Source organism: Helianthus annuus, chromosome 14 (assembly GCF_002127325.2).
Source record: "Helianthus annuus cultivar XRQ/B chromosome 14, HanXRQr2.0-SUNRISE, whole genome shotgun sequence".
In the NCBI taxonomy this organism is placed as follows: domain Eukaryota; kingdom Viridiplantae; phylum Streptophyta; class Magnoliopsida; order Asterales; family Asteraceae; genus Helianthus; species Helianthus annuus.
In genome coordinates, this window is record NC_035446.2 from 164,152,113 (window position 1) to 164,170,984 (window position 18,872).

Here is an 18,872-nt window from a genome sequence, read left to right on the forward strand (position 1 = left end):
CATCTCTCAATGTCTTTTCGTGAAGACTCTTGAACCTTTTTAAAGTATGCTCTTTTGTCATCAATAGGATCACTAAACGTCTTCACAAAAATCGAATACCTAGGATAAATTCCGTCGCTCAAATAATATCCATGGGGGTAGTAGTTTCCATTTGCGTAAAACGACGCTTTTGGAGCTTTGCCAGAAATCCACTCCTCTAACAACGGCGATTGTTCAAAAACATTGATATCATTGCATGACCCGACCACGCCAAAGTAAGCCGACCAAACCCAAAGGTCCTGTGAAGCAACCGCCTGAAGAATAATAGTGGGTCCTTTTTGATCACCACGTGTGTGTTGGCCTCGCCATGCAGTCGGGCAGTTATCCCAACGCCAATGCATGCAATCTATGCTCCCGATCATACCAGGCAAACCATGCTCGGCATTATGTACCTCGTAGATCTTTTGAAGATCCTCCCATGTAGGCGTTCTAAGATAACGCGCACCGTACACATCAATTATACCTTTATAAAAAAAATATAGACAAACATAAGATTCAAAAAAAAAAAAAATTCTAAGCATACGCGTCGTTTAAAAAAAATAAAAGTAAAGTATAAGAATTGTACCGCGACAAAAATGTTCCAAGCTATCTCGTGTTGTTTTCTCCGCCATTTTTAGATACTCGTCGTTGATGTCGGTAGTGTTACCATAAGCAAGGATTCGTAATGCCGACGTACACTTTTGGATACCGGTGAATCCAAGTGCCCCTCTCGCATCCGGTTTTTGTTTAAAATAATCGTAGTTGGCTTCCAAGTCGTTGACTATGCGTAGAAACAACCGTTTACTCATCCGGAAACGACGCCTAAAAACTCCGTTTGAAAATGTCGGCGCCTCGTCAAAATAGTCTTTCATCAAACGCTCGTGTGCCGCGCGTCGGTCTCGTTCAACATAGCCTCTTTTATTTTTTGGGGCTTCGGGCCGACGAGAATGGTTGACATATCGCACCGCTAGTTGACATGCACTCGTAACCGCCTCTTGCTCAAGCTCCTCATCGGTCGGACCATCGCCATCCGCAAAATACTCGTTGTAGTAAAAATTTATCATGGATGAAGAACTAGGAGAATCCATCAAGTTTTTTTTTATAAATTGTGGGATTTTTTAGAGAGGTTTTGAGATTGTTTTTGTTGAAAATGAATGAGTTTTGGTTGTTTATATATATATATATATATATATATATAATAGATTTAAAAAAAAAATTAGTCAAAGTAGCCGTTGGAAATATAGCCGTTTGATTGGGGGATTAATTGTGCATTTGGCGTTTTAATTTGAACGCCGGATCGATTTTTTTTGAGTTAAAACGCCCCAAAACGCCCCCCGTAATGGGGATGAGGGCGTTATAGAGCGTTTTGGGGCAAAAAATTTTAAAAGAAACGCCCCATTACGCTTGGTCTTAGGGTTGGAGGTGGTCTGATAAAATTCCATCACTCACAAGCACCCAATCAAGTTCCGCCATGTCATCAATCATTTTTCTATCACTCACAACCTTTTTTAGAGGAGGAGGGGTGGTGCGTTATTTTTCCGTGATAAAGGAATGTTCACGCGTGGAGAAAACATTTGACCACCCCCACCAAAACTTCAACGCGTGATAGGCTCAATTCCGTGATAAAATCAACGAGTTATGGGGTGTGGATGTGAGGGGGTGTGGGGGTTTATTGTTGGGTGTTGTGAGTGATGACCATTGCCACCAAAAAAGGTTGTGAGTGATGAAAAAATGGCCGTTGATGACATGGCGGAACTTGATTGGGTGCTTGTGAGTGATGAAATTCTATCACTAGTGACCACCCCCACCCCCCTTAGTGGCATTGCCTATCACTCACAACACCCAAAAATAAACCTCCATGTTCCCTCACAATTTCCATTTTCCACGGCGTGATAAAATCCATGCGTGGAATATTGCACGCGTTATAAACTTGAGTGGTGGTGGTCTTCACAATTGTTCCACGCGTTGAAATATACTATCACGGTGGAATAACGTTCCACCCCCACCTCTCTTATAGTTGTAGTTGTGTCAGTACTATGTTAACTACAAATATCTAATATACGCAACAATTGTTTTATCATTAATTAACAGCTTGCAACAATTTAAATTATTTACTTATATGATTACTGATTTCATGATATTACATATGCTGATATGCAAGTTGACCCTTATATTTTATTCACCTTGCAGATATAAGATTCAAACATGTCTCCAATGAAAAGAAAGAAAGAAACATGTGTATAAACACAATAATACTTGGAACAATTTAAATTATTTACTTATATGATTACTGATTTCATGATATTACATATGCTGATATGCAAGTTGACCCTTATATTTTATTCACCTTGCAGATATAAGATTCAAACATGTCTCCAATGAAAAGAAAGAAAGAAACATGTGTATAAACACAATAATAATAATAAATGTCAACTAGTATAAATAAATTCAAAACCTTCCAACTCACAGCTATATCTTACTACAAAATAACAACAATTAATAATAATATAACGAAAGAAATACAAGTAATCGAAAGGGATTGCATGCACCAACTTTGTCAAAGAATGGCGCAACACCTATTTTGATGATCATGGCTACAAGTTGTACACGATCCATAGAACTCCGGTGGATACCCATACACCTGTCCTTGATCACTTGTCTCCGGGAAGAGTACTTGTGGCCGTGATGGCTCCCTTATTGTTCGTGGTGGCGGAAAAAGAAACTCGTAGTCAGCATCCCCCGTATAAACACTATTAACGTCCGGTAACCGCTGATTGAAATTGAGTCTGAATGAATTGGAATTCAGATCTCCGACCAACTCGACGTTATTTAGTCCTTCGGCATGAGACACTCTAAGCAAGGTTTCTGCTAACTCTTGAACGTTGATGGTACCTTGATGAGGTCCCGTAAAATTAGGGTTTTGGGTTCTAGGGTTTATTTCTTGGGACAAAATGATGACGTTTTTCTTGGTTTTACGCTCAATAGCGTATCTGATCACTTCAGGGTGTTTAGAAGTGGATACTGTAACATTTCCGCTAGCAGGGTCAAATTCTACCAATTCGACACCATCAATTTGATGCAACGCGACACCAACCTTTCGTACGCAACCTTCACAGTTATGGAACCGAAGGATTCGAAAACTAATTGCCCTTGGACTCATCTCAATATGCCTTGATAATGGTGTATCAAGTATTTAGAAATGATATAATCAACCGGTAGGAAAGAGATGTTGCAAAGAGATTTTTACGGCAGGTGATGGACTTTATAAGAAATGCACATGTGACTGGTTGACGTTGGTGTGTGACTAAACTGATGATTAATTACTGGATATATATTTTTTAGCCAGTAGAGATCCCTTTAGAATTGATTTATTCTTTATCTTGTTCCTTTCTTGTGACAAAAGATAAATTAAAATATCACTAAAAACTAAGAGAGATTTTACTGAAAATGAATAAAAGACTATGTCAAAAAGAAAAGAAAAGGAAAAGACATAATATTATTATATCAAATATTTTATTTTATAAATCTATTTAACATAATTCATACACACAATGAATCAAGTACCCAAATATAACTCAAATTTATTATAATCACAAACTTAAATTAGCCTCGAGACCCAAGTCTCATTGCATATAACATTAGGTGTGTGGGATAGAAGGGTATTTATTTCATAACCAATATACTAAATATGTGTTGTTAGACATTTAAGCATAGATCTGAAACCTATAACTTAGATTAAAAACAATTAGAAACTAATTTTATTCCATAATTTCTACTACCCATCCATCACATTCTCAACAAGCTCCTCTCCCACCCTGTGCTCTTCCAAGGCGACAATCTGCAATATGGTATCGAAGTCAGTTTCGCAATTGATTGTTAATAATCAATTTAGGGGATTATACGTGAAAACCTGAATTTTTCTCAAATTATAGGAATAAGGTTAATGTATGAATCCAACAGGGGAATGGAATGAAGTGGAATTATACATGATTGTACATGAAAACCTGATTTTTTTTCTCAAAATATAGGAATAAGGTTAATATATGAGTCCAACAGGGAAATGGAATGAAGTGGAATTATAGGTGATTATATGTAATATGTGAAAACCTGATTTTTTCCTCAAATTGTAGGAATAAGGATAACATTTTACTTCACATATAAAAAAAACAAACATTTACCTTGGATGAATTCGTTGGTAACTAATTTTAGTAATTATAAGTTGAGTCGTTAACATCAATTTGATAAAGAAAAGAATAATGTGTGTAAAAAGTTATACTACGACCCTCTAATAGAAACTTATGACTCCCTCACTACGGCCGATTCACACCAAATTAAAGACTCGTTAGCGCAATGTTTAGAATAAACATCTTCTCTCAAAGACTCTTACTGCATAACGTAACATGGTGTATACAATACAAAGAGTTGGGGTTACAACCAAATAGGGATGAGCAAATCAGACCCGGTATCGAATTTATCGGACCGGGTACTTTTTGGTACCAATTTGGTACCGACTTTTGACATTTTCGGTACCGGTTCGGTACCGGTTTTTACCCTCAAATACCGGTACCGGTACCGAACCGGGTATATTCGGTATCGGTACCGGTACCCACTTTTGGGGATTTTCGGTACCGGTTCTTTCGGTACCGGTGCCGGTACCGGTTCGGTACCGGACGGTACCAAGCTTATCCCTACAACCAAATACTATAAAAAAAAAAAAAAAGAGTAAATTGACATTTTAGTCCCTGAGTTTTGTCCAAATTTGTCATTTTAGTCCCTGAGTTTTGTCCAAATTTGTCATTTTAGTCCAAATAGTTTTTTTTTCGCCACTGGGTCCTTGACTTTTCCTTTTTGTTGCCATTTTAATCACAGACCCTAACTCCATCCAAAAACCTCATTTTTAACTAGGGGCATTTTGGGGATTTTTATTTTAAATCTTTTCAATTGCCATTTAAATTCAATTCTAAAAATCAACAAAATTCTAAAAAATCCAAAAAATTCTAAAAAATAAAAAAATCATAAAAATAAAAAAATTCTAAAAAAATCAAAAAAAATTCTAAAAAATCAAAAAATTCTAAAAAATCATAAAATCATAAAAAATCTAAAAAAATCAAAAAAAATCTAAAGAATAAAAAAATTCTAAAAAATCAAAAAAAATCAAAAAAATTCTAAAAAATCTAAAAAAATAAATAAATTCTAAAAGAATCTAAAAACTACAAACATATTTTAAAGTTTCAAATTCAAAAAATGCCGATATATTCCTCGTCCAGACGAATATATTTTCAAGTTTTATCTATTTTGTTGAGTGAATGAGTGGTCATAATGAGATAGAACCACTAACTAACGAATATACATGTTATGTTTTAGTTTATAAAATTTATATTTCATGATATTTATATTTAGTAAATTATATTAATTGATACTAAACTAAAGATGAAAATATTATTGTAATAAATAGTTTTGCTATGAAAACATATATAAAAAGGCCAAAAGAGTGATAATTAATGTGGAAATGTAGGAATGTTTGTGAAAGATGTCAACTTAAAATGAGATTTGTTTTTTTTTAATGGATAAATGGTTCTATCTCATCATGACCACTCATTCACTCAACAAAATAGATAAAACTTGAAAATATATTCGTCTAGACGAAGAACATATCGTTATTTTTTGAATTTGAAACTTTAATATATGTTTGTTTGATTTTTTAGATTTTTTATTGTTTTTTAGAATTTTTTTGATTTCCTAGAATTTTTTTGATTTTTTAGATTTTTTAGATTATTTTTATTTTATATGTTTTTTGATTGTTTAGAATTTTTTTGATTTTTTTAGATTTTTTTTTTATTTTTTTATTTTTTAGAATTTTTTGATTTTTTTAGAATTTTTTATTTTATGATTTTTTTTTATTTTTTTGAATTTTTTTGAATTTTTTTGGATTTTTAGGATTTTTTAGAATTTTTTTGATTTTTTAGAATTGGATCAAAATGGCAATTGAAAAGATTTAAATGAAAATCCTGAAAATGCCCCTGGTTAAAAATGAGGTTTTTGGATGGAGTTAGGGTCTGTGATCAAAATGGCAACAAAAGGGAAAAGTTAGGGACCGAATGGCGAAAAAAAACTATTTGGACTAAAATGGCAAATTTAGACAAAACTCAGGGACTCAAAAAAGAAAGAAAAGTGACAATTGCAAATGCGAGGGTTACAAAAATGACATATAAGCGAGGCTACCAAAGTATTTTTTTTTTTACCTTCTTTGAATAGAAACCCACTGCATCCAAGAAAGAGCCAGCACGACCATAAAACCCTGCAAATACACCTACAACCCATGTAACCGAAAAGCAAGCCCCAGTCTTCGGGCCAAAAGGTCCATGCCTTCTTTTGTTGGTCACAATACATAATGATGATATTACTGGAAAACTATCTATGGACCCAAGAATCTCGATTATTTCTTCATCTGCATCAAAGCTAATCTACAAAAACCAATAATAATCATATTATAAGAAGAATAAAAGAAATTTACCGTTAAAAAAAATCATATTATAAGAAATCTACAAAAACCAATAATAATCATATTATAAGAAGAATAAAAGAAATTTACCGTTAAAAAAATCATATTATAAGAAGAATAACTACGTAAGTTTTAGTCCATAACAATTTACAAATGTACGATATATGTTTTTGGTCAATTTTGGTTAGATTAACGAATTAACAATATTTTCATAAATCTTTTGTCACTGCTATCTGCGTGATCTTTATATTTTTGTTTATTAAATAAATAAACAACCAAACGAACATTGTATCCATCTAATTATTATTATTCAACATATACAAAAACAATGGCAGGGAATAGTGTTTCCCTGCCATTGGTTGAAATGGACCCCTCCTCTATTGGATCAACCATTTTATTATTTTATATTCATTTTAAAATTACGGTTTTCCCCCGTTTAAAATTACGCATTTCTCCCAACTAAAAAATATAATAACCCTTTTGCCAGCAGCTAAAATTACGATTTTACCATCGGTTCAAAAATTACGATTTTACCCACAGCTTTTTATTTTATACCCGTTTTAAAATTACGATTTTTCCCTCGGTTAAAAATTACCATTTCACCCTCAGTTTAAAATTACTTTTTTGTCCGCAGTTAAAAATAAAATTATGGTTTTCCCCTACCTTAAAATTACGATTTTACCCTCGGTTCAAAATTATGATTTTCCCCGGTTCAAAATAAAAATATGACTTTACACCAAGCTAAACCGAAAATACGATTTCGCCCTCGGTAAAAAAAATTACTCTTTTACCCTCAACCAAAATTACGTTTTCGCCCCAGTTCAAAATAAAATTTTGTTTTTCCCCCAACTCAAAATTAGTATTTCACACCAGTTTATTATTTTATACCCACTTTGAAATTACGGTTTTTCCCCCAGTTTAAAACTACGTCTTGCCCCTGTTCAAAATAAAATTATGCTTTTACCCCAGCTAAAATTTACGATTTTCCTCTCGGTTCAAAATTACGTTATCACCCTCAATTCAAAATTATGTTTTTTTGCCCCAGTGCAAAATAAAAATATGGTTTTTCCCTAGCTAAAAATTAGGATTTTACCCTCGGGAAAAAAATTTGATTTCCCACAAGTAAAAATAAAAATATGACTTTGCCCCCAGCTAAAAATCGTGTTAAGGAGCCGCCTAACACTCTTTTTACTTTTTCTTTCTAGCAAACCTATGGTACTGTTTTTTTAATTGGTTAAGAATTATTCGGCCATCGCCCCGCAACGCGGGCTGAGCAACACGTAGTTAAATGAACAAAAGCGAACATATGGTGTACGTTCATCTATATATGTGAACGAGTTAACGTTACCCGCGCGTTGCTGCGGGATGTTGATTATGAAAATCTTTGAGATCATTATGTCTTCGATACCCATTTGTTCTTAACTAATGATATTAGGGTATAGAGAGTGGTTAGACACTTGAAAGTGGTAAACTTCAAAATCAACCAATGAGAGTGTGTCATGTCAAAGTGGTAAACTATGCTCAAAAGTGTTGGCAATGGTTAGACACTTCATAAATTGGTAAACTATTTAGAAAAAAAGGAAAAAGGTGTGATTGGTTGAGATGGAATGGACCCCACCCCACACACCCCTTCTCTCTCTCTCCTACCCTCCCTCCCCGTCATCGGCAACCCATCACCGAACAAACATGGCAAAATCGGCAAACTTGGTGCTGGCGGTGGTTTACCGCATCGGTAAATTGGTTTACCGAAGTTTGCCGATCTCCACTCTGTATCCCCTTAGAATTTGAAAATAGTCTTTTTGACGAAACAACTTTCTTTGGTTTGGAATACAATAAGCGAACTTGATATATTTTTACCCCAATCCCAACACCACCACCACAAAATATAAAAATTTTACATTGTTAATGAATAAAAACAAAATTTTGATAAATCTGATCTTGGGACAAAAGTAACTACGATTACCACCATTCTAACCAACTAATGTGACCCTTACAAAAATGATATCAGGCGAACTGTTTACATATGTTGTAATTGAAAGGATATTATATCACAAAATCATGATTGTTAGGACGGTAGTCACAACCTTTCAACAAAATAAAAGACACCGGTTCGATCCTTCTTTACAACTGTTTCAGTTCTTTTTTACCTTCCTTTTCCTTTTACCAGTTTTTCCACATTATGCATAACATTCAATATCAACAACTTCAGAGAAGTGTATGTGAATTTAGTTAATAAATATATAATCAACCATGTTCAATTACAAATAACGTAAAAAATTGATTTCGATCAATCTTGTAACTTACCAAACCGGCGGAGAAAATAAGGGCGGAGAACCGTAGATCGAAACCATTTAAATTCTTTTTCCCCTTTGTTTTTCCTATTTAAACGATCGCTAATTGTTCTTCCCAGATTTGACTTCGTACGCTTTAGTTATGGTACTTGAAGTTTCGAGTCCGGTATGTTTTCACTCCCCCCGTTTTATGCTTTCATGATAGTAATCCTAGAATTGTTATTACCCGTGTTCTTTTTGGTTTTTTATTACTTTGGTTCTCTTTTGTTATTCGGTTTTCTGTTTGTATGTTATAAACAACACATGTTTACAATTTGTATGTGGATTTTCGTTTGTTGAAATTGTTATTAACAACGCGCTTTTCGGGTGTCAATTACTTCTGTTCTTTTTTCATCACTCGATTCGATTCCCTGTTTATATGGTATAAACAACATTTACAATTTGTGTGTGGACTTTTGTTAGTAGATCTGAAGAACACACATTGCATGTGAAATTGTTATAAACAACATTTACAATTCCCTGTTTACCATGTTAATCGATCTATAAGTATATATGCTTATGGTTCTCTTTTGTTGCTTATGGTTCTCTGTTTGTATCGTATAAATTAACCAAAAAATGAGAAAATGGTTTCAAAGATATATATGTCACCTCAGAAGTTTCGACACCGCTAGGGATACCACCAGTACCACCATGTTGAGAAGAAACCAACGAACCAGTTATTAAATCTTCAATTGTAAAAGCAATAGAAAAGATCAAATCCTTGTGATCAATCGTTATCTTCCTAAGCTTTTGATTGTTGTCGAGTAGCAACGACCATGGAGATCCACCTGTGCTCGATCCCCATAATTCGGTTGGTAAACCCTAGCATCAAGTAACAATTTGGCGAATATTTGTTGAAATTATCACAAGATTACAACATACCTTCAATCAAACCTAATTTCATGATAATTTTGGCTTACATTTTGATATTCGAAGCTTTGTGGTTCTTGCAAGTTACATTTCATCCATGGATGTTGATTTCGGCTTTCATTCAGGCACTGATAAGCAATTATACGGGAGGATGTTTTATTACTAATCGAAGTAATAATAACTAATTGAGTCATTAACATCATTTTTTAAAAGGAATGGTTACATTAAGGACATTTTTATACGTATGGTACATGGATTGGGAAAAAAAGACTAATTGCCATACATCAAGTGAGTGTTAAAAGTTTTACTACGACCGTTATATAAAAAATTTTGGTTCGTCACCAGAGACGATATATACACCAAATTAAAGAGTCTTTAGCACGATATTTAGAATAAGCACTCTTCGCAGACTCTTGCTGCATAAAGTAACATAGTGTGGAAAATAAAAAGAATTGTTAGTAAGCATATCAATAAGGAAGATTACAAAAGCATTTCGTAGTACCTTATTCGAATAGAAACCCAATCCATCCAAGAAAGCGCCGGCACGACCATAAAACCCCGCAAATGTACCTACATCCCATGAAACTGAAAACGAATTCCCAGTCTCCGGGCCAAAAGGCCCATGCCTTCTTTTGTTAGTCACAATACATAATGATGATATTACTGGAAAATGATTTATGGAACCGAGAATCTCGATGATTTCTTCATCTGCATCAAAACTAATCTACAAAACCAACAATAATAATGTTTTTAGAAGAACAACTATGTAATGGTGGATTCCATAACCGCATATACGAACAAGGTCGTCCTTGAGATTTTGGAGGCCCTATGTGACAAGTAAATATAGACCCTTTAATTGGTTATCTATAGGGGGATTTCTACCAAGGCGAGGCCGCAAGGGGTTAAATTGTTAATTGCCTAGTTGGTTATTCACAACCGGCAAGTCATGGATTTTAGTTATTCTTCAATTCCAAATTGTCGCTAATAAATAATTGTTGATTATGTTATTATTTTAAGTAATGGGTATTTGGGTTTTATAATTAGTTGATTAATGGGCTAAAAGTAGATTATTATTATTATTATTATTAATTTTACTACTTACTTTATAATTTTTATACCTGTTAATCGACATACGATGAGAAAAAAAAATAGGGCTCCTCTAGGATATGTACAGTTGCCCACCCTGCGAACTTTTTAAGATGCCCAAATGTTCACTGATAAGAATACATGTAATAGTTTCCCGATATTTGGCGAGTCCGTTAAATTAATTAATGATTGAACAATATCCCCATAAGGAAAAATATCAAATAGGAAGTTAATTTTGGCTAGGAAGGATAGGAAGCCATAGGATTATGACATGTGGCAAATTTTAAAATAAAGAGAAAGGGTATTTTAGTCAATCTCATCATTTCTTCTTCCTTCTTCTCCCCAGTTACTTCAAAACCCACCATTTTCAAAACCCACCATCTCCAACCTTTTCTTCACTTACTATCTCAATAATCACTACATTATAGTGTGATTTTCGTCATCAATCAATGATTCAACCACCCGATCAACGTGTTCTTCAGTTTTTTTCGAAGAAAACCCAGTTTAATTTCATTCAAAATCTCGTTTTTTCTGTTGATTTTGAAGATAATCACTCGATTTGTTCGATTCAATCGCTGATAAGTGTTTCTTTCATTCAAATTTCGTCAATTGATGAAGAAACCGGCTTCGATGATCCATGTAAGAAATTCTTTAATTTCATTTTCACGATCTGGGTTTTTATTTAGTCATTGCGTTTTACGATCTTGGCGAGGGTCCCAGGGGCGGCAGCCCCTGGCGGGGTCCAAGGGGCAGAGCCCCTGGCTGGGGTTGAGCTATTTCGAAGACAGTAATTCGTAGACAATTCAGCCAGTTCACAGACAATTCAAAACAGTTCACAAACAGTTTTATGTGTCCATTGCGTTTTAGAAATAAGAGAGTTTTATGTGTTTTCTGGCTATTGCGTTTTAGAAAAAACACATTTTTAAGTATTTTAGTCATTACGTTTTAGGTAAAACACATTTTTAAAGTGTTTTTAGTCATTGCGTTTTAGGTAAAACACATTTTTAGGTGTTTTCAGTCCATTGCGTTTTACAGATAACACTTTCTTTTGTTTTTTAGGTCATTGCGTTTTAGAAATGAGACATTTTTAAGTGTTTTCTGGCCATTGCGTTTTACTAATAAAACATTTCTTTGTGTTTTCTGGCCATTGCGTTTTACAAATAAGACATTTCTTTGTGTTTTTTGTGCATTGCGTTTTAGGTAAAACACTTTTTATGTGTTTTCAGTCCATTGCGTTTTAGAAATAAGACATTTGTTTGTGTTTTCTGGCCATTGCGTTTTACAAATAAGTTATTTCTTTGTGTTTTTGGTGCATTGCGTTTTAGAAAAATGTCATTTTTAGGTTTTTTTTTTTCATTGCGTTTTAAGTAACTGGTGGTTTTTCTATTGCGTTTTACACAACTGGGTTTAAAAAAAAATTTTAATATAGCAATAGTATACTCGTTTTAAAGGTAAAAAAACGCTCGTTTTTTGGTGCAATTTTTATAAATAAATAATGTTGTATGAAAGAGTTATTAACGTTTAAAAAATGGGGGAGAATTGGAGGAGAGAGAAACTATTGGCTTGGATTGACTTGAATGCCCTTAAACAAACTCACGCGCCTCTTTTCTTCCTTTCAATTTCCCTGATTTAATCTTAGCCCTTGATTAACTTAATCGATGGTCAAGATCACTTCCTAGCCTTCTTAGCCAAATAAACTTCCTATTGTATCTCCACCCTCCCCATAGCTTTTGTGACTACTATTGTAGTAATTTTAAGTTTTAAAAAATTTATTCAAAATGACTATTTATGTAATAAAAATATTAGGATTGTATACGCACCAAATCTTTAAGGGACCGTTCGTATAGATACATGTATGTTTGTGTATTTATACACATTTTTTAACAATAAAAAGAATTGATCTCATATAAATAGTTGGACATTATCAAGGCTAGGGGATGCGGTATACCGCCCCAGGTCACATCATCGTCGTTAGCACCTTACGGCGCCTCACACCCATCCCCTGCCCACCATAAAGGGGGCGCTATCCAAGCTCCGCAATTGCGGTAACGATCGTTAAAGGGAAAAGCAGGTGGGACCCATTCTTTTCAGCTAATCAAATCTTTTTCTCTTTATTTTATTTATTTTTATTTTGTATTTTGTTTAATATGAGGCTTTAAACCATTGCATGCAAGTCAAAGGGAGGGCTTTAAAAGCCCCCTATGTGACATGACGCTGATGTGAATCTGACGTGACGTAATAAACTCCTAAGGGCTTTAAACCACACCCCTAACTTGATAGAGAATTGGTGATGAAAAGGCTTTTGAAAATGATATGTTCGGATAATAAATGACTACGAACAACTTTATTTATTTATTTTTTTTTTTTTGAGTAAATTGTCACATTCGTCCCTGAGATTTAGGTCTGTTTGTCATCATGCGAACTTTTTGGCAAATATAAACCTTATGGACAAATTTGGCAATTTACTTAAATTCTTTTTAATTTCTTTTATTTAATTAATTTTGTCACATATATATAAAACATAATAACATGCAGTTCTTATAAAAAAATTAATAGTTTTGTCACACAATTTTTCTAAATTTTCATCCAACCACTAACTCAGTTATTTTTTTCTAAAAAATAAACTGAGTTAGTGGTTTGGATGAAAATTTATAAAAATTATGTGACGAAACTATTAATTTTTTTTATAAAAACTGCATATATATTCTGTTATATATATATATATATATATATATATATATATATATATATATATATATATATATATATATAGGAAAGTTCATTTGAGAAGAAATTTAATGTAAGAAAAAAAAGGAGGGGGGATATTAGTAAAATGTTATTTCATTTATAACTCATATCATTAATTTTTCTCTCTTTAATTAATTAGTCAATTAATTATTAATTATCTTACATATAATATACAAAACCTACACATATCAAAATTTTCCTACGTATACCCTACACATTATAGAATTTTATCGTACACAGTCGAAATTTATCCTACACATCTCGAAATATATCATACACCTCGAATATATGTGACAAAGTTAATTAAATAAAAAAAAATTAAAAAGAGTTTGAGTAAGTTGCCAAGATCGTCCCTGAGGTTTGGATGAAAGTAAACTAAGTTAGTGGTTTGGATGAAAATGACAAAAAATGCCAAAGGTGAAGGGTTGTTTGGCACAAAAAAAAAAAAAAAAAAAAAAAGTCAATTTTGATGAAACTGGCAAAAAGACCTAAAGCTCAGGGACGATTTTGGCAATTTACTCTTTTTTTATAAATATATGACACGAAAAAACAAAGTTCGTTTATGTGTTGGACTATATATATTTATTTGATATTTGATTGATCAACGTTTAATGAATTAGTGTTGGACTATATAAATTTATTTGATTGATCAAAGTTTTATGAACTAGCATATGAACCTAAAAGCATGATAAAAATGACAACTCATGATTAACCCCTAATTTAATCTAATAATATATTCAACATTTAGAATTAACCGGAACCGGAAATGAAAATGTCACCTCAGAAGGTTCGCGACCGCTGAGAATACCGGTACCACCATGTGGAGATGTAATCAGCGTACCACTTGAATATTCTTCAACGGTAAAAGCAATAGAAAATATACAATCCTTGTGATCTATCCTTATCTTCCTAAGCTTCATATTGTTGTCAAGTAGCAACGACCATGGAGTTCCACCTGTCCTCGATCCCCATAATCCCGTTGGTGAACCCTACGATCAGATAGCACAACTTGACATTCTATGCTTTGTAGTTCTTCGACTATATTAATTTTGTGAGTGTGGGTTGAAAGATATGATCAATACAAACAGTCAACCTAATTAATTTCATTTAAGTTATAACTTACCACTTGACATTCTATGCTTTGTAGTTCTTTGACTATATGATTCATCGATGGACGTTGATTTCGACTTTCGTTTAGGCACTGATAAGCAATATCAGAGAACTTTTGTAATGAGTACATATTCTTTTGTTCCCGTATACTAGGCATGATGATTTCGTCAATTTTTCCTTCTTCGTAACGACGTTTCACTAAATTATTCAGAAGGCATTCTTCACCATCATATTTGTAAATCTCATATGCGGGCTTCCCACACAACACTTCAAACAACACCACACCAAAAGAGTACACGTCGGACTCTTTTGTAAGGATGCCCGTCTTGTGATATTGTGGATCCACGTAGCCAAGCGTGCCACAGGGCCTCGTGAAAAGAAAAGTGATCGGTTGATTCGTGAGACCTATTTTAGAAAATCCGAAATCAGAAATTTTTGCCTTCCAGTTCTCATCCAACAAGATGTTAGCACTTTTAATGTCGCGGTGTAACACCCTGTGGCCCGGTCCCACACCAGCATGAAGATACTCCAGTCCACAAGCCGCGCCAATGCATATTCGAAGACGTTGCTCCCATGTGAGATCTGTGGAGGCCAAATGCTTGTCAAGGCTTCCATTAATCTCATACCTGTAAACAAGAATTTTCTCATCACCGTCTTCAGAGAATCCAACGAGAGAAACAAGGTTACTATGTTTGTATCTAGCAAGCATGTTGATCTCCGTTGAAAACTCAGGTTGTCCTTGACCGTGCGTCTTGTCTAGCCTCTTTACAGCGATGGTGGTGCTTGGCTCACCAGAGCTGTTGGGGTGTGGGAGTTGGCCTTTGTAGGCCTTCCCGTATCCACCATTCCCAATATCTTCGGCAAAGTTGTTAGTGGCTAGTCTGATGACTTCAAATGGGATTTTGAGGTGGTCTAGATCTTGAAATTTAGCCATGTACATGAATTATTGTTACAATTTTTAGTTGTATGAAGAGAAGACGTTGGCAACTTTGCTCTCGTTTTATAGCGTCAAAAACTGAATACGTCAATCTTCAAAGTCATCAATGTAACATCATGTTGTTTGTTCCTACCGAGTTCAGTCAACATCCTGAAAGTCATCAATGTAACATAAAGTTGTTTGTTCCTACCGAGTTCAGTCAACATCCTCTGGAAGTAATACATGGTCAGACACGTGGAAGCGATTTACTTTAACTCTTTTGCTAGTTTTGTGATTTCGTCCACATACATATGTTAGATTTTTAGTGTAATCGAGATTAAGTTGGTGATCAAAACGAATAATAATACTTGTTTGAGTTATTATAATTTGAAGTGTACGTCCGCCTGTATTCTACGGGGGTACCAGGGGGCAACGCCCCCTTGGCGGGGTCTGGGGACAGCGCCCCTCGGAGCAGGCTCCAAGAGGCGGCAGCCCCTGGCTGGGGTCGAGTTTGGAAAAATTTATTTTAATTAAATTGCTTTACTAAAATTGCATCAGAAAATTTATTTTCTAGAAAATGCCATATTTTCGAAATATCAAAAAATGACAGTTTTAGTGGCAACTTTATTTAAAATTGAGATAACTATAGGCAGTTAATCACCCCCGACCCCAAAATTCGTAAACAGTTTTTTTGACCGTTTTTTTCTCGTTCAGACAAATTATAGACACACATACACTTGTTTAATTTAAAATTGAGATAACTACATGTTGGAAGTTTAGTGTGAATGAAAGTCTCAAGTTGGTAATTCACTTTGTCCCACATCGGTGTGGGAGTGAAAAGATAGGCTATATATAAGGAGAAACCTTAATGAAGCCTTTGAAGTCTTATGACATGTTTTACCACAAGTCCTACCCGCGCGCACGCAGGGGGGTGCAAAAAATGGAACCGGATTTAGTTGAACTCGTGTACGCCCGCACGTCCTGCGGACACGAATGCAGCTCCGAAAACCCTGATCGCGGGAGACAGTTTTTGCACTCGAGACTGACTAATTATTTTTATTAATTAGTCTTTAAAACGGTTGGTCTTAATGGGTCTTTAACTGAAATGATTTTCAGTTTTAATGAGAACCATTATACTATTCAGTTTCGAAACCGCTGAGCCATTATGTGAGTTAATTCTCTGCAATGATGAGGCATAAGTTTTGAAACCGACTAGCTTTAATTCTCTGCAATGATGAGGCCAGAATCAGTTATGATCTGTGCCTATAAAACCCAATGCAGACCAACACAGTGACACACACCGAAATACAATCTCTTCTCTCGATCTCTCTGCAGCATTCTCCGGTTTATTTTTCAGGCAAGTGTTCAAGTCCGGCAGCGCTCGGTGCTGTTTCGAACCGGCGTACCCTGGGAACAGACGGCGAATCTGTTTAAGGGAATTGTGTCAAACACAAGCCCGGTTAAATCGTTTACTGTTTCTTTTATACTTCTATTTGCAACCTCTTCTAACCGCTGTTCTGATCAGTGGTTCTGTTTTCAACTTGCCACTGCTTCTAAAAGACAGTGGTTGATCAGCGGATAGACTAATCAGTGCTTAAACTGATCAGTAGTTAAGTTCATCAGTGGTTAGACAAACTGATCAGTAGTTTATCAAACTGATCAGTGCTTTCAATCAGTGGTTTTGATCAGTGGTTATTTTTCTAACAAACTTAAACAGATTTTATTTACTGATTACCAGTTTATTTTTCAGAATGGAATCTCAGCCGATGACTACTACTGTTTCTGCTGTCATGACCAGTGTTGTTTCTGCGGTCATGACTTCCGCTGTTTCTGTCACTACCGGTCTGGTTGCACCACTGCCTAATGCAGTTTCGCATGCTGAAAAACCAGAGAAATTCAATGGTGTGAATTTCAAACAGTGGCAGCAAAAGATGTTCTTTTATCTGACCACGCTGAATCTGGCAAGGTTCTTGACTGAACCGAAACCCCATGTTGAGGAAGGGGAGATGGATGCTCAAACTGTGAGCGTGATGCATGCTTGGAATCATTCGGATTTCCTGTGCCGCAACTTTATCTTGAATGGTTTGGTGGACACATTGTATAATGTGTATTGCAAAGCCAAGACTGCCAAAGAGTTGTGGGAGTCTTTGGATCGCAAATACAAAACAGAAGATGCGGGCACTAAGAAATTCGTGGTGGCAAAGTTCTTGGACTTTAAAATGATAGACTCAAAAACTGTCATGAGCCAAGTCCAAGAATTGCAGGTTATCCTTCATGATATTCATGCGGAAGGAATGATGCTCAGCGAGACATTCCAAGTTGCTGCAATGATCGAAAAACTGCCACCAAGTTGGGTTGATTTCAAGAACTATCTCAAGCATAAGCGAAAGGAGATGACCATTGAAGATCTTGTTGTTCGTCTTCGGATTGAAGAAGATAACAAAGTGGCCCTAAAAAAGGTTGATGGTCCTGAAACTGTGAAGGCCAATCTTGTTGAACATGGGCAATCTTCGAAGGGAAAAAACAGTGGAAAGGGCGGAAAGAAAGGTCATGGGAAACGCTCCAACCTTGGTCCTAAGGGGGGAGTTGGAAAAAAGAAGTTCCTTGGAACTTGTTACAATTGTCAAAAGCAAGGCCACAAGGCTAGCGAATGCAAGCTTCCCAAGAAAAAGGAAAATGCTCAACAAGTGAACATGGTAGATGAAGTCGATAAGCTTGTTGCCATGGTCACGGACCTCTCGATCTTGGTCACGGAAGTGAACATAGTTGGGCAAAATAACAAGGATTGGTGGGTCGATACGGGGGCTACTCGACATGTGTGCTTTGACAAAAGCCTTTTCAACACCTTCAAGGAGGTGACTAATGGAGAAAAGGTTTTCATGGGAAATTCTGCCACGGCGGAAATAAAAGGCGAGGGTAACGTGGTTTTGAAGATGACTTCGGGAAAGGAACTCACTTTGTCAAATGTGTTGTATGTTCCCGAAATTCGTAAGAACCTTGTGTCGGGATGGCAGTTGAACAAGTTTGGGTTCAAAATGGTAATTGAGTCGGATAAGGTCGTGTTGACCAAAAATGGTGTTTATGTTGGTAAGGGCTATGCCCTCAATGGAATGTTTAAACTGAATGTAATTGTCGTGAATGCAATGAAAGAAAACGCTACTAGTTCTACTTATTTGATTGAGTCTTCTAATTTATGGCATGGTAGACTAGGTCACGTAAATTATAATTCCATTCGTCGTTTAATCAAACTTGATTGCATACCAACATTCGATATCGACTCAATTAATAAATG

The 18,872-nt window shown here is 35.2% G+C and overlaps 1 protein-coding gene across 1 annotated transcript; it reads right to left on the reverse strand.

The window, feature by feature from the left end:
- Positions 1-3,515: 3,515 nt before the first annotated feature.
- On the reverse strand, positions 3,516-15,677 carry LOC110907762 (proline-rich receptor-like protein kinase PERK1). Its single transcript, XM_022152694.2, has 7 exons — positions 14,678-15,677; positions 14,334-14,543; positions 10,223-10,444; positions 9,771-9,848; positions 9,460-9,672; positions 6,261-6,482; positions 3,516-3,856 (listed from the first exon to the last, which is right to left on the reverse strand). Exons 1-7 carry the CDS (start codon positions 15,602-15,604, stop codon positions 3,794-3,796), a joined length of 1,935 nt encoding a protein of 644 aa, XP_022008386.2. The 5' UTR covers positions 15,605-15,677; the 3' UTR covers positions 3,516-3,793.
- Between the last annotated feature and the right edge of the window lie 3,195 nt (positions 15,678-18,872).

Bases quoted from the DNA above. Each gene is read 5' to 3' on its own strand.
- LOC110907762 (XM_022152694.2), bottom strand. From the start codon at position 15,604: ATGTACATGGCTAAATTTCAAGATCTAGACCACCTCAAAATCCCATTT. The intron at 6,483-9,459 runs GTGACATATATA...TGGTTTTTGTAG, and splicing joins GCGGTGTCGAAACTTCTGAG to ATTAGCTTTGATGCAGATGA. The intron at 3,857-6,260 runs GTAAAAAAAAAA...ACCATATTGCAG, and splicing joins TGGGTTTCTATTCAAAGAAG to ATTGTCGCCTTGGAAGAGCA.